At 49.9% G+C, this 25,146-nt stretch overlaps 1 protein-coding gene across 2 annotated transcripts in view; it reads left to right on the top strand.

Moving 5' to 3' along the window:
- LOC135909708 (carbonic anhydrase-related protein 10-like) overlaps positions 1–25,146 on the top strand; it is a 101,022-nt gene that overhangs the window by 25,464 nt on the left and 50,412 nt on the right. For both annotated transcript variants that reach the window (XM_065441754.1, XM_065441753.1), the window contains exon 2: positions 10,254–10,301. In XM_065441754.1, coding sequence (XP_065297826.1) covers positions 10,254–10,301 — 48 coding nt within the window. The remainder of the gene's footprint in view (positions 1–10,253; positions 10,302–25,146) is intronic.

Raw genomic sequence — 25,146 nt, 5'->3', positions numbered from 1 at the left:
CGGTTACTCCTGCTCGGTGACGGGCGATAAAAAGTAGAGATACGCTCAAGAAGACTCAAGCGAGGGCGGCGTACAAAAATATTACTAGAGCAGAATTCGCGAGAACAGTTCAGAACATTGGATCATTGGATTCGACCTCGCCACAGCAATAAAGAAGACGCATCCTTTCTGTGGGCGAAGCGCGCCGTAGTCGTCTATGATGAGTACGGACCTGCCCGTCACCTCCACTGTAACCGCGCACAAGGGCACGAAGAACCAAGACCACATATACGGGGCACATACGCACATGGTTTTAATGCTTAAGGCAATTGGCTCTGTTTTTTTTTTTATAAATAAGAACGTTACAAATTAAACTTGATCTTTATAAAATGATTTCCGAGGAAGGTTGCCAACTGGAGGACACGTATCGATGCATTCGATAGATGGAGTTTACAGTTCCAAAGCAACATAAGAGTTGCCGCATTGAAGGGTTCTGAATTAATGTTGACCGTCTTGACGTTCTCAGCTAAATACACAAGCATTTTTTTTTTCATTCAGCCTCGATCGCAATGCAGCAGTCGCGACTGCGAATCGAGCCCGCGACCTCGTGCTCAACAGCAGAACACCATAGCCAGTGAACTACAGCAGCGGGTCCACATTAGGAATTGCTATCCCTTTTCGTACGGCATTTCTCGCAGACACTTTTTCGTAGGTCTACGAAAAAGTGCCTGCGCGCCTGTAAAAGCGCGAAAAATGCACATAAGCACTGCTGTGCCTCACGCCATCTCACCCCTGAAGAAGGAGCCGGCAGGGCTCCGAAACGTCGGGTTTCTAAAATAAATTTTGGTTAGAGTTTTTCTTCTGTTTAATTCAGCTGTGCCGAACCAGGCAGATATCTGCTGAAAGTTTACTTTCGATTGCTTTGCCTTCAGCCTGCTTCAGAAGTTGTGACCATTGAAGCAAGGAGCAACTGGCACTGTTTCATCTACATGCTTCGTCAAGGCTGCATTTCAGTTCACTTGGCGGTGCAGGTATGGCGTTATTTTAGAAACAGAATACAGTTATGGAGCAGTGGCGCTCACATAAAGATTGCCAACTCTCTATTAGCGCCGGTGATTATTATTTGACCCAGGTGGACGCATGTTTAGTTGAGTATCTTGTGCGAGTGCGATCACATGTGCTTTCTCTTCCTGCGAAATTCTCTCTGAACGCGAGAAACTGCCCGGGTCCTGTACACACGGGCTCGGCCAGGCCCGCGCATCGCGCTGTGCTAAGCCGCACTATACACTCGGGGTGTCATTTCATGTTCGTGAATGTTCGTAAACGCACATCATATTTCGGCAACGCTAAATATGCAAACGTTTCTTTAATTTCTGCCGGGCTGGTCATATATATATATATATATATATATATATATATATATATATATATATATACGCCACGCCAGTAGCGTGCTTCGACGGAGCAAAGTGGCCGAAGAAACAGCCGAAATTTTCTAGTTCACTATAGCCGAAATGTAGCACCAGTGCGCCAGGTGTTGCGTGCGAGGAGCGGGCATCGCCGCGACGCTACGTCACCCTCACCCTCGCTCTCTGAAGCCTGTGTTATCGGCACGTTCCCTGTTCGCGCAAGCTCCTGCCTGCGTGCTCGGTAGGCAGTCATAAGAAGTGCTTAGGGGTCTTTCCATGTTCTGCTGCTTTTATTGATGCATTTCTCTCGTCGCTTTCACTGAAAACGAAGTTTATGTAAGGATACAAGCTCGAGGAACGTTTCAATTACGGTATCAAAAGGGTCACCACGTGCAGAAACCATGCTCTTCAGCCTGAATTGACCGATTTCGCCATGCTCTTAATCTCGACATACGCAATAGCTTAGTGTCGCCAGTTGGCGACACTAAGCTCTCTCACATCACTCAACTACTTACCTCTCGAAGTGCACGAACGATTGCAAATGACGTCATTAGGATCTCGGCGCTCGACAGGCGCGGTCGCCGCAAGGATACGACGCCCAACTCTCACAATTGGGCGTGCGCAAACGCTTCCATAGATTACGTAACTACACTCTCAGCGCTCGTCGAGAGCGGGCGCCGCCAGATGACGTCAAGAACGACGCCGTGACGTCTGAAATGGGCGCATTTATTCTGCTGCGACAAGTCGCATCAGAAAGGAGAGCGCGCGCTGACGTCCTGTACCACTCCCAGAGAGCACCTGCTGAGGAATAAAACCAAAAATTAAAAAAGGGCAGCGTCGTGACGTAAGGCTTCGACGCGCTTCTTCAAGTTACACAAAGGCCCGCGTCTCTGGGGTGACGTGAAGCGCCGAGGGCAATGCCCGCGCGACAAAGTGTTACTTCTGCATGCAGGCGCGTACGATTGCATAATTAATGAGGTTTAGTGTCCTAACGCACCAACCTGACGACTCTCAGAGTCGCAGAAGACACTATATTAAAGCGCGAAACGCGCGTGCGTGAAAAACCGTACGACCTTTATTCGTGCCTTGTCAAGCATCCGTCATGTCTCTCATAGGTCTCAACAGGCGCCGAACAATGCTGTCATTTATGCAGACATTACGGTAGGTTTAGCGGATCTTATTATCTTTTTTTCAGAGGCGGTAAGGTGCTTTAGGGCAGATAGTGGGCCTTACAACGGAAACCTATTGTTGCATAACGTATAGTTTCAAGCTCCAAGTGCAGTTAACGCCACCATGACTGTCCGCGCAGGCATGCATAAAAGGACCTGTTCGGGCATGAACGTCGACAAAAGAAAAAGTTGTGCGACTCAACGACGTGCATACGTTCCATTTTTGGGTCGCCAGTCAACTCCGAGCGGACGGCTAGAGGTAGCGCGGTGCTCGGTTCGAATCGTCGCCCGAGCCACTACATTTTTCAGGCTTCAAGCAGCGCCTATGTTCCTGCCGCAAAACATGCCGACAGCGAGTAAAGTCTACGCGAGTCCAAGGGGCGGATCTGTGGGAGGGGGGGGGGGGGTAGTCTGCAAGTGTCCACCTATAATGGGCATGTCAATTTCGTCTGCTGCTGATGTGCTGATGGGCTGGAGGCGCCTGTCTCCTTTCCTCACGCATACCGCAGCCCAGGCAATCAGAACTTCAGCAGCAGGCAAAATGGATATATCGAAAGGGTATTTAACTGAGGTTTTCATTCTTCGGGGATTGTAGCAGCAGAACTTAGGGAACACGGACACAGAAAGGAAGTTGCGTTCACGTCTATTCGTTCTTTCTGTGTCCGTGTTGCATAAGTTCTGCTGCTACAATCCTCGGCGGATATATCCAATAGGTAGGCACTTATAGAATAGCCCTTTCCCCCCTACCACAAGTGTCACTACAAATGTAAAGAGCGACGAAAGTCACTCGTACGTCAGATCAGAAATCAACCTAATAAACTGATAAAAAGAAGTTATTCAGCAACGGGCTCTCCCATTATTAATTGCCTCAAGTAGCTTGAAAATAATCCCAAGAAGCATATTTTTTTTTTGCAGTGACACGACATGACACACATAACCATAACATTCACCGCTTGACTGCACAAATACGTGTTACTTTACTAACTAGCAACTCACGCATCGTCCGCTATTTCCCACATTAATTTTGAAACATTTTTGTTATACTTTATTCAAGTAACAGATCATGCGTAAAACTATTGCAAAACCGCAATCCCCTGGTTGAACAGTTCGTCAAAGGTAATCAGTCAAGCTATCGCGGCTTTAAAGCTGACCAACATGCGACCGTTATTGAGCGCGAGCGATGACGGGAAACAGACGGGGGTATAGAGAGAGAGAGAGAGAGAGAGAGAGAGAGAGAGAGAGGTATAGAGAGAGAGAGAAAGAGAGAGAGAGAATTGCGTGCTGCAGCAAACAACCACGGTTTCTCGCGGGCCTATAGCGCGTGGGGCATCGCCACTATATATGCTATAGAAGCCCGAGGTCGGTGTGGCCCACCGTCGAGGCTCGCTTTGCCCGAGCGGCGCAGCGTGCCCTCGTCGGAACGCACGTAAATTGCACCGAAACGTCGGAGCCCGGGGGATTAAACCTTCGGACCCGAGCCGCGGCACCCGGGCGCTTGGAGCGGCCAGGGCAGATTTATGGCTGCGGCCAACACCCCGAGGCTGATCCTGCAGGGGCTACGGCAATACGGCACGTGGAGGGAACGTTCAAGCGCCTGCTCTCTCTCTCTCTCCCTCTCTCTCTCTCTCTCTCTCTCTATTTCTTCTTTCTCTCTCGCATGTTCCCGAGGCGCGACACGCAGAAAGGCAGAAGATTGCCGTAAGCCGTTGTCATAAGGGCAGTCGGAATGCCGCGTCAAATACACGCAGACAAAGAGCGCGTCTTTCTGGATTTGCCAGCTGCAAAAGTGCACTGAGCAAGGAAGCTAGTCGCGGGCAACTTTTCTGCGACAATGAAGAAAAATATACAGGGGAAGGGGGGGGGGGAGGCATGTAGATGTGCGTTCTAAGCAAGCTAGAGTGCCAGAGCTTGACTGAGCCTTCACAGCGGCTTCGCATTTGCCTAATTTTGGAAGAACCGAAGTGGAAAAATTAAAAAAGAAATGTGGCAATGAGAAGTGTATTTTTTAAGGTCTTATGTTATTGTAGACGCCGCAGTAAATAAGAGGTTCGTGCTTTATGTTTCCCAGCTTAAACGAGCGCGAGTGAGATTTTGGGACTTTATAACTTCAGGAGCGGCTTTACGTCACGCGTGCGCACTGTTGGTTTGGTATCTTTCCATTCTGTGCCACATAACTTTGTCCGCGACTGTGTACGGGGACAGAAACAAGCACGCAAACAAAAGAAAGGCCGGTGTTTTGTCCACGACGAAATTGCAGCATGGCACAGCGATGCTCAGAGGAAACATTTAAAAGCCCCGGATCAACAGCAGAGTGGGATCAACTGCGTGTAAGACCGATTCCAGTTGCATTCTCTCTAAACCGACTCGACGAACAATTATTTTTTGAAAATTCGTAAAGCGCGTCGTGTGTCCAACATTACGAGGCATGTCGTAGTGGGAGACTCCCGAAATGTGGACCACCTCGGGTTCTTTAACCTGCACCTGAACCTAAGCACACGGGTGTTTTCGCATTTCGCCCCCATCGATGTGCGGCCACCGTGGCCGGGATTCGATCCCGCGACCTCGTGCTTAGCGGCCCAACACCATAGCCACTACACAACCACGGCGGGTCGCATCGGGCATCTCGTTTCCTTCGATTGCTGTGAGACACGGAACTCACTGAAAACGCCGTCTGCTTCTTTAACTGAAAATTAATCTGGTGCCCTCCTCTACGGCGTCTCTCACGAGCCCGGCATTACGTACTTACTGTAAGACATTAAACACAGTCACTCAGTCACGCCGCCTTTACGCCAGTTCAGACCGCGCCAACCACACGAAAACCACGACACGTTAAACCCTATGTGAGTCATTACTATTGCTAACGCACGGTAAAGCTCCGTTTCCCCATTGTCGGGGCGAATGCGTTCGTTCTTTTTGGCCGTTCATTCCTTTCGAAAAGGTTCTCGCCTGCCGCTATATCGTTTGTAGAGAAGAAGCTCGAGCGTGCGTCCTTCCTCCTGTTGTTCCAGTATCTGAAGAGCAGCGGGAGACAAAACGAGGGCGCGTCCTCTCTCTCTCTCTCTTGCGCCATCGGACAACCCAGAGTTGCTCGCCCAACTATATCGTTCTTTTTTCCTTTTCCTCTCTCTCTCTCTTCTCTCTCCTTTTTCTCTATACGCGAGCGCGTCTGCCGAACCCCGACTGGCACCTTCGGTGAGAGACTGCCTCCGGGGTGCCGCGCGCCCTGTCCACATAAAGTGCGGCCACCGATGTCGCCGGAGTGGCACACGGAAGCGTGACACGTTCCGCCGCGTCAGCTTCTGCCTCGCCCTTCAGAGGCATCTCCAGTATACACTGCACCCATTCCACTGCTGCTGGCCCCTCCTCGACCCCCGCCCCCCACCCCCGCATCCCTCTAGCGGCGCGTCGCTATAAAAACACCCACTTCCTACGCGCTTCCCGTTTTCGTTTCCCAGTTTGTCCCAATAAGCGCCTGCTGTGCGTCATTTCTTTGTCCTTTCTTTATCGCGTATCGGCGCGTTTCCGGCGCCGAATAAATTTCTCGGCATTGCCTAAATTGTTTCACTTTTCTCGTGTCCACGCGCAAGAAAGCAAGCCCCGGTGGATATCGGCGACCTCCTTTTCGCGTTTGTTTATGGGTGGCTATTTAGGGCGCACACTCCTCGGTCCCGCCGCATGTCAGGCGCGTCTTCTTTGAGAGTATATACAGCGTACACGGCGCTTCCCGGAATGCGTGAAAGAAGCCCCCGTTCCCTTACTAATGAAATTATAAAATACAACACATGTGATTGCAGCCTCTTCTTTTTTTTAGTTCACAGGTATACATTGGAAGACACGTTAACTTCCTACGTTAATGTAAGGGTAAATGGCGTATGGTCAACAAGCAAATTACAACGCTTTGCATTGATATTCAGAGTAGTTCCGGAACAAGACTGGTCCCGCGCATTAAGCACGCTCATCATCGCGTATGCGTTGTTTTCCTGGCTGCGGTAATTGAACAGAGCGTTGATGGTGTCGGTTGTCTCCAAAATAGTTGAGGTAGCGTCGCACGCTTCCAGCACAGTGTGCAAAGGGTGTAGGTCTGCCCAGCTCTTCAGCCAGCATGCTGCTGTAAATAAAGCCAGACGAAGCTACCACAGTGCGATGGTTTCTTTACCACAACTCAAAACTAACGTGGACACTCCGTGGCCGCTGCAACGAAAATAATGTGATGAGGGGTATTACGGACAAAAGCACGCAGGCTATGAAAGCCGAATTCACCTAGACTGCAATAGAATGAGAGCTTTCGTTGGGAAGTGACTGAACAATGAAAAAGAAAACGTAAGTTTCGGGAGGGAGCATGGTTCTCCTTCGGGGACAGATCCGTGAAACGTGATACAAAGACGTTTATTAAGTTCGTCGAGGCGTCCGCCAACACGCACGCGTTTTGTTTCAGAAGGCCGGGGTGGTGGTAACATTGCCCCGTATCTTCCTTCTCTGCAGCAGTGGTTTTCACAAACGGCCTTCGCTTCAGTAGGTGGTGCGAATGCAATCACAGAGTTTCGCAAAGCATCGTCAAATTTGGCTTGCATGTACTACCTCTCTGTAGAACTGAAGCTGTCATTAAACTTTCCTTACAGGAAACTGTCGATAAAGAATAGAAGGCGTCAGGTTCTATTTCCCTCAGCTTCAGGCACACAAAAACCTATACTGCTTGCACTAAGTGGCTTGTAACCCTTAGCGCGCCTTAGATATTTAGCCTGAGGCGCGCTAAACCTGAAACCGTGCGAAGATTGGAAATAATCTTTGGCAACCTTGCTTGTAAGATTTATCGCAATGAATATATTTAACATACATAGAGCTCTGGCTGCAAAAGCATGTTGGAAGATGTAGTTCTACCATGGTTTTGGCGGGAACCCAATAAAAGCGGAAGTATGGTTCGGTTGTGTAAATGAGGCAAGGAAAGCAGCAATGACATCGCGTTTTTTGGGGGGCGCCGAGTCGCAGCCCACAGCAGAAAATAATAAATCTGGCTGTGATTTTCAGAGAAAAGAAGGAAGGAAGGAAGGAAAAAGTGGAGAAGGAAAGGCAGGGAGGTTAACCAGTTTAGCTTAACCGGTTTGCTACCCTACACATGGGAGAGGGATGGGGGAGATTAAAGATGGGGAAGGGGGAGAGGGAGAGAGAGCACATAGCACAGCACACACATCGTCCGTTAGAGTCCATCGCTCTTGCGCGGTACGCGACATCACTGTCACAGCCGCTTGTCCAAGCCTGTCTCCTTCATAAACCGAAGTAGTCCCTTCGTCGCCTTCAGCTGCGATGTCTTCTGTCGGCGGCACGTGAAAATCGTGTCGAGGGACAATGGTCTAGTGTCAAGGTGCGCTAGAACGGATGCCAGGGACTGTCGCTCAACATTATATTCAGGACAGTCGCACAGAATGTGTTCCAGCGTCTCCTCGCAAAGACAGGCATTGCAGAGAGCGTTGTCGGCAATTCCAATGCGAAATGAGTAAGGTGGCTTTCAGAGGAAATAGAGAGAGAGAGAATGAAGAGGAAAGGCAGGGAGGTTAACCATATATGAGTCTCCGGTTTGCTACCCTACACTGGGGAAATACACTCAGAGGAAATAAAATTCTTTCTGAGTAATAGAGGTAAAGATTAAATAATTATTGAATTATGAATAGGACCTCGCAAGACAGTACAGATGAAGTGACTGATATGTGAACTGTCACATACATACGCGAACTCGCGCGCGCATGCCGGAGCCCAGCCCGGGCCCGGGCGTACATGATTGAACCCAGCCTGGGCCCGGCTCGGACCAGTGGTTCCAAGCCCGAGCTCACCCCGGGCTCGTGATACGAAACCCGGATCTGGCACGTGCCCGGGCATTCATTATTAAGCATAGCCAGGGCACGCCTAGGAATGACCTGGCCCGACCTGTAAATAAAAAAAAACTATTTTTATTTACAGAGCGTATCGCATGTGTGTCAGCCTCCCCTTCTCGGGGTCTGATCAGCTGCAGTGTATGAGCAATAAAAGACGGAAATCTTTGTTTCTCCTACTGCTGAGCACGAGGTCGTGGGATCGAATCCCGGCCACGGCGGCCGCATCTCGATGGGGGCGAAATGCGGAAACACCCGTGTGCTTAGATTTAGGTGCACGTTAAAGAACCTCAGGCGGTCGAAATTTCCGGAGTCCTCCACTACGGCGTGCCTCATAATCAAAAAGTAGTTGTGGCACGTAAAACCTCAGAATTTTTTTTTTCTCCTGTGGGAACATCAGTGACCTCGCTCATTGCCTGTGCTGTTATTTTTCCACTGGTGCGCATGAATGTACCTCGATAGTACGATTTGGTTTTATGAGTTCATTTAGCCTGCGAATACATGTGCGTGTAATACAAACTAGCGAATTCACGAGCACACAGCATAAAATGAACGCACAAGTAGAAAGAGATGCCCCTTGCGTTAGCCCTGAGATAATATGATAGTATCGAGAGTTGTAATAGAGCAATCGCAAAAGCGGTAACAGGTAAATGAATTGAAAAGCAACGTTCTGTGTAATTTATTTTTTCTTACGCGAAACAATGTTTGTTCTTGTGGAAAAGAAAGAAATTAGAACTTCATCTGTTTTTCCATTTTCTTTGTTAAGATATACAGATAGCCATCTTTTTCTGCGTGTCACTTAAGCTTGGCACAGATTGCGTTGGACCATACCAATGCATAATGTCCGCGTGGGCATGAAGGCATGACTTAGAGTCCTTAGTGAGAGGGCCCGGCCTTCTGCTTCAAGCTCGGGCCAGCTTGCGGGTGCAATGAAACGATCGAGCGTCTTCTTTGTCAGTGCTATCGTTTTAACCCACAAAGAGCGGTCCTCTCAGCCACCCTAGACAAAGTGGACAAGCGCCCAATGTCGGAAAACAAGATCCTTGGAAACTGGCCTACGCGAACATCAGCGCGATCTGCTATGAAGGCGTTGCTGCGATACCTGAAAGACACGGGACTTTCTGAGAAATTCTGACTGTACACTGTGTGACGTAGGACTGTACGGTGACACTGCGTAAGACTAGGAACGCCTTTGCGGGCTGCGTGACAGTGCCCACAGAAACAGTTCGTGTGTACGTGCGTGTGTGTGTTTAGGTTTTTCTTTTTTTTATCCTTCTCTCTCTTACCTATTGCCCCCCTCGTCCCTCCCCCAGTACAGGGTAGCCAACCGGAGATAATCTTGGTGTCAACCTGTTCTTCCTTTCTCTCTCTCTCTCTCTCTCTCTCTCTCTCTCTCTCTCTCTCTCTCTCTCTCTCTCTCTCTCTCTCGGGCCTGCTCCCGGGCCCGTGCAGTGCTCTACAATATACAAAAGCCGATAAACGTCACATCAGCTATAACATTCGCAATCAGTTCGGCCACGAATTCGCCCAGTCAAATAGGTAATTTGTGTAAGTTGGTAGACTTTTATAATGTCCTCATCTTCAAGCGTGAAAAATCACAACGCAATTAGCCCAACTTTAGCTGGTTCTCAAAGTGCTTGTTCTGCCTCCTCCATAGGTGGCGCAGTGTATACATAAACATCATGCTCCAATAAGAAACGTAATTTTTTGACAAGATGACTGCGCGCTGACACTGAAATGGTTTGTTGACTTGGTTTAAAAAGCTCTCTCTCTCTCTCTCTCTAGCTGCATAGTCAACTGTTTGTTGACGCTCCACGTTTTTGTTATTCCAGGTGTTGCTGGAAACTGGGACGATTGGTGGACTTACGAAGGCATCTCAGGTGAGTTTCCATTTGTCGATAAACAAAATCATCGCCTGACAAATAGGCTTTTGCAAATAATAGTAAAAGTGGAGCAAGAGCACTTATTGAGCCCATAAGCTTCAGTTACAATGCATCTTTGTGAGGAAAGCAGGTTGAAAGACTGCGAGTGTGGTCGCGTATATGTACTGCACAAGTACTGCTCCAATCTGTGCATGTGTTGCCCAGGACCAGCTACGTATGAGCGTTGGCAGCATGCTCTATTTGGTGCGGTGCGACTAGTGCGATGATTACTCCTGCGCGTGAAACGTGCGTAGTACACAAAACCAGTTTCATAGCGATTACAAGCCGCAATCATTGCAGCATAACCTCCCAACCATTTAAAGCAAGTATCACTTTCCGGAAAATCCAAACAACGCACAATTTCGACAAATGTTTGTTCGTATGTAGATTGTATTGGTGTTTTTCTGTATTTATATTTTCTTGCGTTGCTATTCCACACTGCTGTTTTGTTGCTTCACCCCCCCCCCCCCACCTTTTTAATTCAAAGCATAACCCACCACGGTGACATGTAAAGGCTATGGGATTACGCTGCTAAGCGCGAGGTCAGGGGATCAAATTCTAGTCGCGGCGGCCGCATTTCGATAGGGGCGAAATGCAAAAACGCCCGTGTCTCGTGCATTGGGGCACGTTAAGGATCCCCTGGTGGTCAAAATTAATCTGGCGTCCACCAATACGGCGTGCCTCATAGTCAAATCGTGAATTTGGCACGTAAGACCCCAGGATTCAGCTCAAAGCATTTTTAAGCAAGCTCATGTGATTATGATGTTATGTCGAGATTTGAAATCTATGTTTTCGGTAGTATATTTTGCTGCATGAGTTAGTTATTTGCACTAAATATTGATTTTCTTCTTATTCTATCAGCAAACTTATTTATCTGTGTAGCTGTATTCTGTATATATGTATCATCATTCCTGTCTATCGGCCTCCGTTGCAACTTAGTTTGGTCTGTTACTCTTCTGAAATGCGATGAATATATTATTCCGTATATTTTACCTTAACCGCAATGCTGGCCACGCCACGTAACTGCTGGCAGGGCGTCCGTCAAGCTGTTTAATTACTGCTTTTAGCCTAGGCAGCCATTCAAAGATTTTCTAGGGAAATATTAATTTTATAACTCGCATCAAACAACGTGTATATAGATCATTGTACCATTGCGTCGTCATCTGGCGTCTACTTGTCTCTTTCGCTGTCTCTATCCCTTAGCCTGGTGGAAAGTAGCAGGCTTGAGACACGCTCTTCCGGCCGATTTCTCCTTGTTTCTCGTTCATTTACTATGTGGTGCCATCCGCGAGCGTGAGAAAATTCACCTCGTCTTTCCTCCTCTCTCTCCCATCTCTCTCTCTCTCTCTCTCTCTCTCTCTCTCATTTTTCTATCTCCGTGTTGTCTTCGCCCAGCGTAGGTGAATCAACTGATGCTTTTTTAGTCAACATTCCAGCCCTTCTTTCCTCCTCCTACTCTTATTTTAGATGTAGACTCTCTTCATTAAAACTTCTTCGTCTTCCCAATCGGAATTTGTATCCTGCTGCGAAATTTCAGGAATCTGTGGCCGACTTCACGAACACGAAGGATGACAGACAGGATAAGCGGCTTGCCTGTCTCGCAATGCACATGGCGTGGCCAACTAAAGTCACGGTGCCGCGCAGCCGCCCAGTTTTCGGTGCTCCTCTTTCTCACCGTCCGCTTCCTGTACTTGCGGCTTTGAAATAAGTTCTGTCCTCATTTCTTTCTCTGCTATTGTGTGCCGCCTTACCTGACAGGGCGACCAGAAACAAGTACCTTGCACGCGAGAAAGAACAGTGGCCGTCAATCAGCAGGACCGTGCCGAGATCGCGAAGCCAGATGGCCATCGTGGGCGACTCATCTCATCGAAGATGCGTTAGCTCGTTCTCTACAATGACAACAGAAAAGAATGCGTGATATGCTTACTGCTGCGCCGAGAGCTCGCGGCGTTGCGACAGGGCTCAGAAGCTGTGTTGCGTGGCTGTTGCTAAGGTTAGTAATAAGTTTCAACACAACCTAAGCTCAACTAAGTTTGAACAGGCGGGACATAAGTTGAACTGCCTCACCAGACGAGTCGACACTTTTGTCTCTCCTACTCTCGTGTTTGAAAAGCTTTTCGTAGGTAAGTGCTGCCGCCCTCGCTAACTATAAGTCCAACATCACGATTTACTGACGTCTGCTCTTACGAACGAGTTGCGTAAGAACTCCTTTTGTGAATACGGGCCTTGGTTATTACTGGTTAAATCGCCTAGTTGAGCAACACACACACACACACACACACGCACACACACACACACACACACACACACACACACACACACACACACACACACACACACACACACACACACACACACACACACGCATACAGATAAATGCGGTTCTTGCGGAGGTTTTAGGCTTTTTTATACATGTAGGCTCGTTTACGCATGAAGTACTCATGGTCCTATATGCAGGACGATGTTTCGAAAAGTTGACCTACTCGTTCCGCCAGCATGGCGACTCGCTTTGGGCCACGCTTGTTAAGACTCTACAGAACCGTGGGGCCAACGAGGCAGGAAGGCACCGAGTCGAGGAGTGGGGGGATGGCCGCCGCCCTCGCTCTCGACGATGAGGAGATGCGGCGTTGGTTGCCGGAAGCTTTTCGCCTGCAAATTAAAGGGTTCGCGGTTCTTTCAACCGACCAAGCGGGACGACGATGCGCCTGCAGCTCAGAGGTGCACTGTATCCCAGGGGAGCGGAAGTCACTGGTATGCTACGGCGTTCGCACAGTGGATCGGATCGAGCACAAGACGAATGCACGCAACAGCAAACGACCTCGGGTTGCGGAGGTCGTGCCTACAATCAGCGCTTGTTGTGTCTACACTTTTCTGGTTCCCCGTGCCTTAGCGATGAATTCGCTGAGCACTCCGAGACAATGCAGCAACCGACCCGCTTTCTCTTTGTGAACGGCGCTTTTGCTCCACGGTAGCTACCCGCTGCGGCAGGTTATATAGCGGCTATGGCGTTCGTCTGTACAGCTCGAGGTTGCGGGCTCGAACGCTGCGTTCCACCCCGGCCGTGATGGCCGCGTTTCGGTGGGGGTAAAATGCACAAACGCTCGTGTACCTGGATTTAGTTGCACGTTAAAGAACCCCAGGCGTAGTCAATATTCATGCGGAGTCCTTCAACTACGGCGTGCACTGCATAATCAGATCTAGGCTTGGGCAAAATAAAAAATGGCTGTGGCTTAGCTAAGGTTAAGCCCAGGATGCGAAGCATACTAGCCTTTATTTTAGTTGTTGAACCACTGTTTAGCCTGGTGAACTGCTGTTGCTTGGCTATATTTGGTTCGGCTAGACGAAGAAACAACTCATGCGTTACTCTGCTTCGCCTTCAAGATTGGAACGCGACAGCGTTCCCGTCGACCCGCCAAGGGGTGTGAGACAATGGGCCACGGCGCAGCGACTACGCGCCCCGCATTGGACGCGGTGAGCGTCGAGCAACGCAGCGTTCGGCGCGGCAAAGAAATGTGCGCCTGAGCAAGCGACGCCCGCCTGAGCCTTAGAAACAGCTCGTTTCTAAGGCAACACCGCATTCACTAGAGGCGCTTTTGTACCGCTTTGAAGCATCGTACTCGTGGCTCAGTGGTAGCGTCTCCGTCTCATACTCCGGAGACCCTGGTTCGATTCCCACCCAGCCCATCTTGCAAGAGTTGAGCCAGAGTCACCTAGAAAATCAGTGTCTGTAGCACGCCGCAACCTTCGCTTCTCATTCCAACGAGCAGCTCTGTCTCCAGGAGGCATCTCACCTCGTCAGTGTCTAGCAGAGGCAAGCGCAGCTGCTTATATACCGCCGCGACGGCGCGAGTTAAAGCCCCGTTTCTCCTCTGTCGTGACGTCACGGTGTCACGTGGTATTGAAGGCGACACCGCCGCGCCTGAGGAGCTGGGTTGAGCTCTCGTAATATGCTTCGCATAAAACACAGAGTTTAATTAGCCGCAAGTTTAACAAATACCTGCACGCGCTCATAGTCAGACAGCAGCAGAGACTGCATGGACAGGAAAAATATCGGTCCAAATATTGCTTGTTAATGCGTACAGTAGCGCTCACAGCAGCCGCTCACAGCAGACGTCACGGTGAAGCGCCGTGCCTGTCATCCCGAAGTTCATGCGTATCACTTAATTCCCTCTCCCCCCCATCCTCCTATCCTTTATCCCTCTCCCTTTATCCTTTCGCTTCGCTCTTACGTTTTGCTTTTTGCCAGCGGCTATAAATGATGTATAGTGGTTTTACAAGTGCCAGACAGGCGAAGTGCTCAGCAGACTTGCGACGATGCAATGTCAATTGAGTCGCGCACGAATTGGACCAAGCAACCTGAGGCTTCAAGTAAGGATCGTCTCTAGGCACTTCCAGCGTACAAACAGAACAGCTCGCAAAGGGAAGACGAAGAAAAAAAGAAGCCAAGACAAGGGCGTACGGGAGACCCGTTCACGTCGCGGAATGGCAGCGCGATCGCACGGACCATGCAGCGCGAGCACAGCGTGTGAAACAAATATCGTTGTGAATGCAGAACGACGGCGTCACATGATCGTGATTTGGATACATACGTGGACCCGCCTTTCTTTCCGCGCCAAGCGGTAGACAAACGAAATCACGCCGGTGTGCAATGACGCAGTGCGAAAGCAGGTGTGCACAAACATGCATGGGAACAAGGGTGCACTCACAAGGCGCCTGGCGAAAGGAGAACGAACGCGAGTCTGACAAGCGGCAGGAAGGCGAGTGGTAGATTCGCTCGCAACTCGACGCGGTAACGCTGTAGAATGAGACAGGCCGGCAAAAGGTTGCGGGCGGACACCGCATCAGCAGGAACAGCGACTATCGCACTGGGAACTCGCCTCCTAGCGGTGATGTGAAGTTTGCTGAACACCAACGAGGCGACGCCGGCGCCGCGAATGTAGCCGAAGAGCGTCGCTAACGACGATCGTTGTGAGAACAGGCGCGACGCTTAAAGATGAGACCCAGAAACGAAAGGTCGACGTAGACGCATGGCCACTGCTGCACGTGCAACGAAGCTCGCCTCCTCAGTGGCACCCACCAGACTCGACATTGCAATGTTCCTCGGTTGCCAGAACATGGAGAGATAACGCTGGAGCGTGCGGTGGGGTGATGGTGCTCAAGGCCGTAGACACTATCTTAACGCCATCGTCTCACATTTGTGTACTCCGGACGAGGGATGATTCATTAGACCTTTTCCTGCACCGATGTCTTTTTTACTGTCGTTGCTTTTGTTTTGTTTTGTTTTTTAAGGGCAGGCGTTCTTGGATTCCGTACTGGAAAAAAAACGTAAGGAGAAATCAAATTCCCTTTCTCATGTTCAGAGAGAGAACCTGTTAATGTTCACACACATGCGCGCACGCACGCACGCACGCACACACACACACACACACACACGCACACACACACACGCACACACACACACACAAACACACACACAAACACACACACACACACACACACGCACACACACACACACCACGTATATATACATATATTATATACACGCAACTACACATATAAATCTATGTATTTATATGTGCATATGTGTATTTATATCTATATTTATATAAATCTATGTACGGATGGCAAACTGTAATAGCCCATATGTTAATTGCGATTAAGTGGAGAAAATAGGGGGTTGGGCGGGTCAAGTAAGCGTAGAGTAGGTAACCAGCGTTCTATTAATATATTTACGAAATTAGTGCCAAAGTAAGGGCAACGCAGATGAGTACCGCATATAATTAGGAGCTGTTATTAAATTAGGAAATTTGCAGGCATAGGACGGAGTTATCTGACGCGAGACAAGGGTAGCCGGATATCGCCGGAAGAGGCGTACGTGCTGCACCGTGCGTAAATCAGGCTGATGATAATACACGAAACATCTGCGTGGGCATAGCAACCCTAGTAGCACGCTTTGTTGCCTCAGTGTGGCCACAACGTTAGCTTCTAACATTGCCTTAACGTGGCTAGTGTCCTCTTTTTGCAACGTTAACGCAACATACATAAGACAACGTTGAGACAATATTGCTCCAATGTTACATCAACTTTCAGTCAATGTTAAAGCAACTTCTGGAGACAATATAAATGCAACATTGCTACACCTTTTTATTTGCACACATGCAACGTTCCCACGACAATGTCACTGCAATATTGCCGCAATGCTGTCATAACATTTCAGAAACTTTGAGACCGCATTCTAAATCACTGAAATATTTCAGCTATCAATGGTTGCTGGTCAATAAAATAATCTCGTGAAAGGCTAAACAGTCTGCAATGGTATCCTCATACCACAACGGTTACGGCAGTTTAAGGTCGCAAGAATGAGCAACTTTGCAAAAAATGAGCAAAAAAGACCACTTTAGAGCAACGTTATCAGCATGTTGCTTGGTAACATTGCAGCAACATTATCTAATGTTGAAGAATGTTAGCGCAACATAATACAACATTGGCAATGTTGTTGCAACGTTGCAGTAACATACTGTGCTACTAGGGAACGAATACGCAGAGTGCCTCCATACTGACTTCGCCGATCTACGGAGCTCCTGAGGGCACAATGACAGATACCAATGGAAAGTCATTTAGCCGACGAGCGCCTCTCAATGCGAAACATGATCGCACAGCATTCTCAACTGCGAAAACACATGTAGTACATAAAGCACTGAACCAGCCCAGTGTAGCCTCAAGTGCACCAGCTGAACTTGCATTATGGAAGCGCAGGTGGCCCGCACGAATTACAGTATGTATCCATTATTTCTTTTTTTTTCCACGGCACACTAAGATTTGTTGGCTCCTCCGTAGCCCTTGCTTTTTTCTTTCAACGATACATTGACGAAGAAAGGATGGTGAAGGCGCTTCTTACCGACGTATCAAATTTAATTTGAAAGGATTTATCATTCAAAAGAAGAAGCGTCAGCGCTGTAGAAGAATGACACTGATGTGCGTATCGCGCTAAAGTCGCCTTTTATTTCTGGCCCATTGTCACGCATATTAGAAGCCACGCTTGCGCGATCGTAGCAAGCTACCAACTCTTCAATGAACACCGGAAAGTTTAAGTTACTGTTGAAATAACTTAAACAAGCACGAATTGCCAAAATGCATAAAGAAAGAAAGAAAGAAAGAAAGAAAGAAAGAAAGAAAGAAAGAAAGAAAGAAAGAAAGAAAGAAAGAAAGAAAGAAAGAAAGAAAGAAAGAAAGAAAGAAAGAAAGAAAGAAAGAAAGAAAGAAAAACGGCTTTGCATTTAAAGTCCTTCAGGAGACCGTCGTCCACAATGTTTATAAGTTATACACGGAAATGTCAGGTTGTTTATGCCGATTTTTGTTTGCGTTTCGGCATGTGATATGTTTATTTGCTTCACTGCGACCGATCCGCAGCGCTAAGGCTAAACGAATCGCATTATGACAAATTCAGCGTCTCATGTACCGTGTGAAGATGGCAGCAGGTCATGTGTGGCATGCCGTGAACACAGTAAAAAGCTTGCCGCGTTCACGCTTCAAAGGATTACACGCCAACCGTCTCATGATTTCTGAGCGATGCAAGAGGCGTTGGCACGAGTTCCAACCCGTTATTGTCTCTCAGTGCAAAGCGAGACACTCGGTAAAGCGCAAAAAAAAAAAATGAATTAGCAGACTTCAGCGATTATTTCGGCTTTGAACTCATTTAATGTGACGACAGAAGGCTCGATCGCTGCGGGCAAAGTCGTCTTCTCAAGAACAACTTCCTTCCGATGCACACAACTATTATAAAACCACGTCGCCTTTGTCCGCTGCAGCCACCGCCTGGTGGATCCTCCGAAATGCACGCACAGGCGCCGTACCAATCTCAGAGTCTGCGTGGCACACAGAACCCCGCGCGAATTTCCAAGCTCCAAAGCTGCGTGCGTGAACCATCAGTGGTCGAGGCTGGACGTCTACAACTACCACAGTCCCCCAGAGAATTAATTCTTGCTCAGTCAACAAGCATTTTCTATAAGCGTTCACACGTGATTCGAGGACCTTGTTGAACGCGTTTACATCTTCTTAAGGGGCAGGGGGAGAGAGGGGGAGACTAATCACACGTAGGCAATCCTATTAAGCCTTGTTAGGGAATAATAACTTGGCTCTTGAACAGGAGGTACAGTAACTATATAAATAAACATGTACTACTGCCTGGTCAAACGCCAAGGAGTAGCCGGCGCCGTATTTGTCCGCCAACATTTCCTTCTATCATGTCAATAAAAAAAAATACATAGCTGAACATACGCGTCTTTTTTTTTCAGCAAGGTCGTTACATTTTAATTTATTTGTATGCTATTCACAATCGAGCATCAGTAAGAAACGCGACGTTACGCGCCAGTATTGATGCTGCTGATATGAGGTTCTGTCACGAGCAATCGATTTCCCCAAATCTGGTGGACCGGAAAACTCGTTACTTTCTCATAATTTCATCTGAATTGGCTTGCATATGACGTGGCTTCACGCAGATAGGTCACTATATACCATGCAAGACTTCATGTTCGTGGTTATGACAGCGGTTCTCGTCTCTAGTGCGTCACCATCACTTCTAGGGCCCGTGGACCTCATTGAGCTTTCTCCCGAACCCTTTGGACTTGAAGGAACCCTTCTCGAGAAACGGCGCTTACACTGCTTCACTATAATGCTTTAAACCAATAGCGTAGTCAGACCTGCCGTCAGTCAATTAATAACAATAAAAAAATGCGATCGTGCGAACGCACTTTGCCTCAGCTCAGTTTGGAAAACGGTCACGTGCCTTATAGCCTGCTTCGTAGCTTCCACTGACTGTTTCCGCCGCCATCACCCGTCGGTCCATAAAGCGGTGAAGACACTTTTGTGCTACTTAAGGACGACGGGCTTGTGCGACCATCTGTGACTATTAATGCAATTTCTGTAGGGCCACACACGTCAGCGAATTCACTGCAATTTCCTTCTTTCCTTCCCTCCTCTCTCTCCCTGTTATCTTTGTTTTCCCCCTTTCCCATTCCCCCGGTGTAGGGTAGCCAACCGGACGTTATTCTGGTTAACCTCCCTGCCTTCTCTATATCTCTTTCCCTCCCTCCCACTGACTGTTTCGGCTTTTTCAAAATCTTCGAAAATAGCGGATTCAGAGTGAACGCACGCTATCAACGCCTCCTGCTTACTACATAAAAATTCAAGCCGAGTTCAGTATCTGAGCGCGCGTAGTGTTGCTGCCACGATCTCTCCAATGCGCCAAACCTGCTTGCGTCACTCATTTCTAAAGCTCCGCATCGTGAAACGAAGAGCAGTCGAGAGATCGCAACGTGTGTGTGCCCCGTTCGTGTGGCAAGGGGCAGCCGGCCGCTCCACGCGGTCACTCATCGACAAGAGAGACGCTCCGCTCCGTCGGCCGCGAGCGGCGGGGACGTCGTGGAGCGCATGAAAAATGCACGCGCTCCGAGGTGGGGGAAAGAAGGACCCCCCCTCGCCCACCCGAGGACCAGAGCACAGCGCCCATAATCCGATAATGGGGGCGGCCCGCTGCCGCTCCGAAATGAAAAAAATGGGCGGACCCAAATTGCAGGCCGCCGCCACGTTGATTAAGCGCCGCCGGCCGCCTCGCACGCCACGAGAGAACCCCCCCCCCCCACGGCTTCTTCCTGCCCCCCCCTGCCCCCCCTAGCGAGCGAGGGAGCGAACGACTTCGCCGTGCGCGAGAATCTTGCACCCCCCCCCCTCCCCCTGCCTCCGATCCTCACGACGACGTCTCCATCGTAGGGGCCCAGAAGGGGGAAGGGGGCTCCCAGAGCCGACCGCGCGGACGCCACGTGATATAGCTGGCAGAGTGAGTATAGACTTCGCCTTGCGTCACGGGGTTCTGAAAACTCGGCAGGCGGCCTTTGACCCGCTCCTGCTGCAAACGACATCGAAATCGGCGATAATAGAGGCGTCCATCGTTCGTCGAACTTGGCGACGTCCCGCTTCAACCGCGGATGATCCCAAACGCAGCGGGGCCAGTCAAGCGAATTTGCAGACCGCCACTTTTGTATGCTTCTTCGGCGATATCGAAGAGCAAGAATCCCCCGACAGGCCATAAACGGACAGTACGTTCTGGACTCTCTAGATCTCAAAATTCCTGTTTTTGAAGTGGTTTTACAGCTGTACAAAAAAGGCAATCAGTCAACCGTATAGAGTCACGAGCTCGTTCACTCACGCGCCGTGTTTTGCCTCTAATTTGGGGTGAAGCTTACCTCAATAGTTAACTGAAAGCCGCGGCCTTGTTGACGCCGTTGACACACATTTTGTACTGGGCGCACTTTCGTGTTCAGGGTTTGAATCCCACGTACTTCCTTTTCTTGCATATGTCCTGATGTCCGAAGATTACGAGACACACCGAGTCCCCGCACACCTTCCGTGGTGGCACTGATCGGTCGTCCAGCTACATGTGAAGCCCAGCTGTAGGACTTGATTTGTCGGTAACAGCATACTAGCAGTTCAGTCCAATGGAAGCAATATGCAAATGCAGCTGTAACCAAGCCCCAGGCGGTCCATATTAGATACTCAGGATCCGAAAGCACGGCTTTGGATTAATTAATAAGTAATTGGAGCCGTAGGCGTTCATGCATCCAAATATAGCTTCGCGATAGAAGTGGCTGTAAGGAAAGACTAAAACAGGCGCCATTTTGGAGACGAGAGGGAAGCCCTCTGGACATCTTACACCACGCCCTCTTACATAGCAGCATTCGTGCTTTACGTGGACTAACTACGCTTGCAGCTAAGTGACGCCGTCCATACGATTACAATTTTGATGTACTGTTTAGCGGTTGGCGTTAACAGTAGTTAAGTGAGAACCACCGTTAAGCTTAACCGCAGTCAAGACCGGTAGTGTAACAAAGGTATTAATATCCGTCGCCTTCACGGTATAGACACATTAAATTAATAGGATTGGTGGCAGCCACCAGTGAATATATATAGTGGTTCAGAAGAGGAAAGAAGATGCTATTTTGTGCTACCCATAAAGAAGCATGGATCAGCATCGAATGACACTTTCACTCTCTTTCGCGAAATGTCACGCTTTGGCAGCACCCTTTGGCGACATCCTTTTGCGAGTGACCATCGGCACACATTTTTTTTACCTCCCATGCAATGTCCGTCTCAACACGCGCGAGTGAAGCCCTCATGCCTTAAACAAGGCAGCGCTTGGCCGCATAAGATCCAGTGCGCATAAGGTCTAATGCGCATAATCGGCACTGTCAACATAACTGTAATCATCACCGTCGTTGGCGATGCGGCGCACTTTTCTGTTGTTTATTCACCTTTCGAAGATAATCATCGCGAACTTCTCTGCGTTAACTGAAAAAGTGGAGTGTGCCCTCAGATAGCACTGGTAAGGTGGTGTTCTCTCTTGATTCAAAGGATGTGGCGGCATCTGCTCTGTCAAATTTAAGGTGAAGAGCCACGAAAAGAGCCATCCTCTTCTCCACCATCCCGACTGGTCCCGGCAGTCGTATAGTAGATAGCCCGATATCGGCGACGGTTGGTAGAAAAAAATGGACCCCTTTAATACAGTTATTACAAATCGGTATCATCCTTGCGGCGCTGGCCTTGCTTTGAAGATGAACATCCGCTAAGTTTTAAGATGCCACTGGCATTCTTGGTTAGTGGTTCATATATAAGGACGGCAATGCGCGGTTCACGCAGAACAAATGCCGATTACACGCTCGGCGAAGTTATACAGCAGCCCATGTTCTTCAGCATAGCAACAAGCTGACAAGACAGCGTCGTGACCACCACAGGCAGTGGGTAAGAGACAGCGACGCGCTCGTGGTGCGTGTCATCTTTTGAAACCCATGGCGATGGAGGCACGAAAGCCGAGCAGAGAGGAACTGAAATCAAAATGCTCACGAGCTCGCAGCAACATGCCCGGACGTGTAATTTGAGCCATATGGAGGCCTACATGAGGGCGGCAATACTTCCTCGTAATTGCACGCTCTCAACACATTGCGCGTTGAACGCAAAAAGGAGACGTCGGCTGATCGAGGAAAGGATACGATATAGTTGCGTCACTCCTGCCGGCAACAGCCCTTTGGCTGCATTTCAACCGCACAGCTTCCTGTCGCATGAGCCTATCTCAATTGGATTTATAAATCAATCAAAAACAAACTCTGCCCTGACACGGCAGTGAACGCGACAGGCATAAACTGAATGAACCGAGTGCTTGAAAAAAACGTGAGCTAAAAACGCTGACCAGGCTTCGTAGCGTGTGTGTGAAGTGATTTTTAAAGAGAAATGGAAGAGATAAGTGCAGTGCCGTAACTGTCTCTCACGGGAGGACACCTCAACAGCACTGCACGGGGAAAGGGGTGTGGGGAGAAAAAGATGGAGATAGTGACCGGAAGTAAAAAGGAGAGACAGAGCGGAATAGCAAAAAAGAAAAGACGACAATGTAGCTAAGCGTTTGCGGGGCCTACAGCCGCGCTCTGAGGTGTGTTGCTTCGCAGAATTCGATCAATGCCGAAAATGCACGCTTAGTAATGGAACTGTGAGCATTGGGGAAGAGTAGGCTCTGCAGGGTGGTGGATGGCAAGCCACATCGGCGGTAGGAGGCGTACAGAGCCTCCCTCTCGGTCTCGAAGGCCGGGCAGTGAAGCAGAAGGTGTTCCAGTGTCTCCACGTCATCGCAGTTACCACACACGGTGCTGCCGGTTCCCGTGAGCCTGTGTGTGCGCGCCGCTGTTTTGTAGCAGCCGATACGCAGGCGGAGAAGGAAGGCGCAGTCAGCCCGAGAGAGGCCCGCACGCGGGAGCAGGCGCGGGGGCGTTCCCGCCGCGACGCGCCGATCGGGATGTTGCGCAGTGAGGCTGCGCAGAACAGCTGTCTTGGCCGCGTCGAAGCTGGTCACCAAGTGGGTGAGGGGAAAGCGCTCACCGTGCGCCGCCTTGGCGAGGGAGTCAGCCTCCTCGTTGCCTGGCAATCCGATATGAGCGGGTATCCACTGAAGCGCCAGGTCGCAGCCTTGATTCACGATGTGTCGCAGCTTGCAGCCAACTCGAATAACAAGGGGCACTCCGCCGTAGTCCCTGGCCAGCATGCAAAGCGCCGCACGAGAGTCAGTGAGAATGGCCGCTGACACAATGTTCGAATGTTCCAATAGGAGGTCGGCAGCGAGATCAATGGCGGCGAGTTCGGCCACTGTCGATGACGCGGCAAAGCGCAGTCGGCACTGGCGCGTTTCCGAGATGTCCGGTGCCGTGCAAGCCGCAGCACCAGACCCGTCCGCCGTCACCGAGCCATCGGTGTAGACGAGAAGTCGTCCTGCCAGTCTCTCGTGCAGTAGGGAGGCGGTCTCCTGTCTCATGGCGCACACCGCAGTTCGGCGCTGTGATGCGACGCCAGGCACCGCGATGTTCACGTCGAGCAGACTGGAGTAGTACGGCAGGGAGACGAACTGTGGCGACGACCCGATGAGCTTTGAGAACTCGGTGGCGCACTTGCCCATTCCCGAGTTCGGAAGGGAGTGGAGTCTGCAGACGAGCCGCTGGCCCTGTGGTGAGCGCTGCAGGCGCTCAATGTGGTGGAGCGCCTGCTTTCGTGCACGAAGCGATGGCGGCCAGTTGCCCACTTCCGCGAGTGTCGCCCCTACTTGGGAGGAGCGAGGGAGGCCGTATAGTTCTCGCACCGCAGTACGGTGCGCCATGTCAATGGCATTCCAATTCGCCGATCGAGCGTTGGTGGTGGGGAGGGCGTAGAGTGCCCTCGATGTGGCCAGAGAGTTGTAAACGCGCAGTGCGAGTTGCGGCGTGCATCCGTGTCCACGCGCGAGAAGAGAGCGCGCGGCGCTGGCGACTTTCCTCGATTGCTTGCAGATGTGGGAGACGGCCGCATTGAAGTTGACGCGGCAGTCGATCTGCAGGCCGAGGTAGCGGACGCTCTTGCGCCACGGGAGAGGGCAACGGCGCAGAGTCAGCGGTGGCGCTTCGGAACGTGCTCGCGCGCCTCGTGGGTGTACCAGCAGTGCCTCTGTTCTGGTCACCGACAGCTGGAGGCCGATGCTTCCCATGTACTGGTCCACCGCGTCAATTGCAGTCTGGACAGATGCACGCACCTGATAGCCGACTTGAGTAGGGCCAGTCGCAAAGAGGGCGATGTCGTCGGCGTAGATTGCCACCCGTACTTCGTGCGACATCGCTTTTGGGATGTAGCTTCGTAGCACCACATGATCGAAAGCCCGTGGTCATGAAGATTTTCGAGCATTGCGATCTTGTCAACTCGGTACTTTACGTGCTTCGAAAACAAAAACAAAGGAATATTGCAGTTTCGTTAATTTTGTGAAACAGTGACACGATAGCTGATGCAATATTATGCATACGGAACCTTGCACTATATCATGCGGCATCGGTTTGAGTAAAAGTTCAACGGGTGCTCGCGAGCAATCTCCTTTCGAGAAGAAGGCTTTAGTCGATGACGCCTCAAGTTCGAGTGTGTTTCGGTTGTTTAGGTTGCGCTCCCCTGTGGTTGTTAATAACAGGAGAGGCTCGGTACGTCCCACTTCCGCCTCTGTTGTGTCCTGCCGTTCGTTGTTTCCACGAGCTTCGTTTATACTCTTTCATCTCGACGCTGATAAGCCGCAGATAGCGACGCCAACCATGCACTCATTTTAATGATCGCTCAAAAGGCCACGCACAGTAATGCTCAGACGCAGTATATTTTGTTGCAGCGTAGGTGAAGTGGGTCAGAGGATTGGAAATTTATGGGTCTGGATTTCTAGACCTTGTGCGGCACTGTAACTTTCTTTCTTTTTTTTTCTTTTTCA

The sequence above is a fragment of the Dermacentor albipictus genome, chromosome 3, assembly GCF_038994185.2.
Source record: "Dermacentor albipictus isolate Rhodes 1998 colony chromosome 3, USDA_Dalb.pri_finalv2, whole genome shotgun sequence".
NCBI lineage: Eukaryota > Metazoa > Arthropoda > Arachnida > Ixodida > Ixodidae > Dermacentor > Dermacentor albipictus.
The sequence above is the reverse complement of the archived record's forward strand: the minus strand, read 5'-3'. Positions and strand labels throughout refer to the sequence as shown.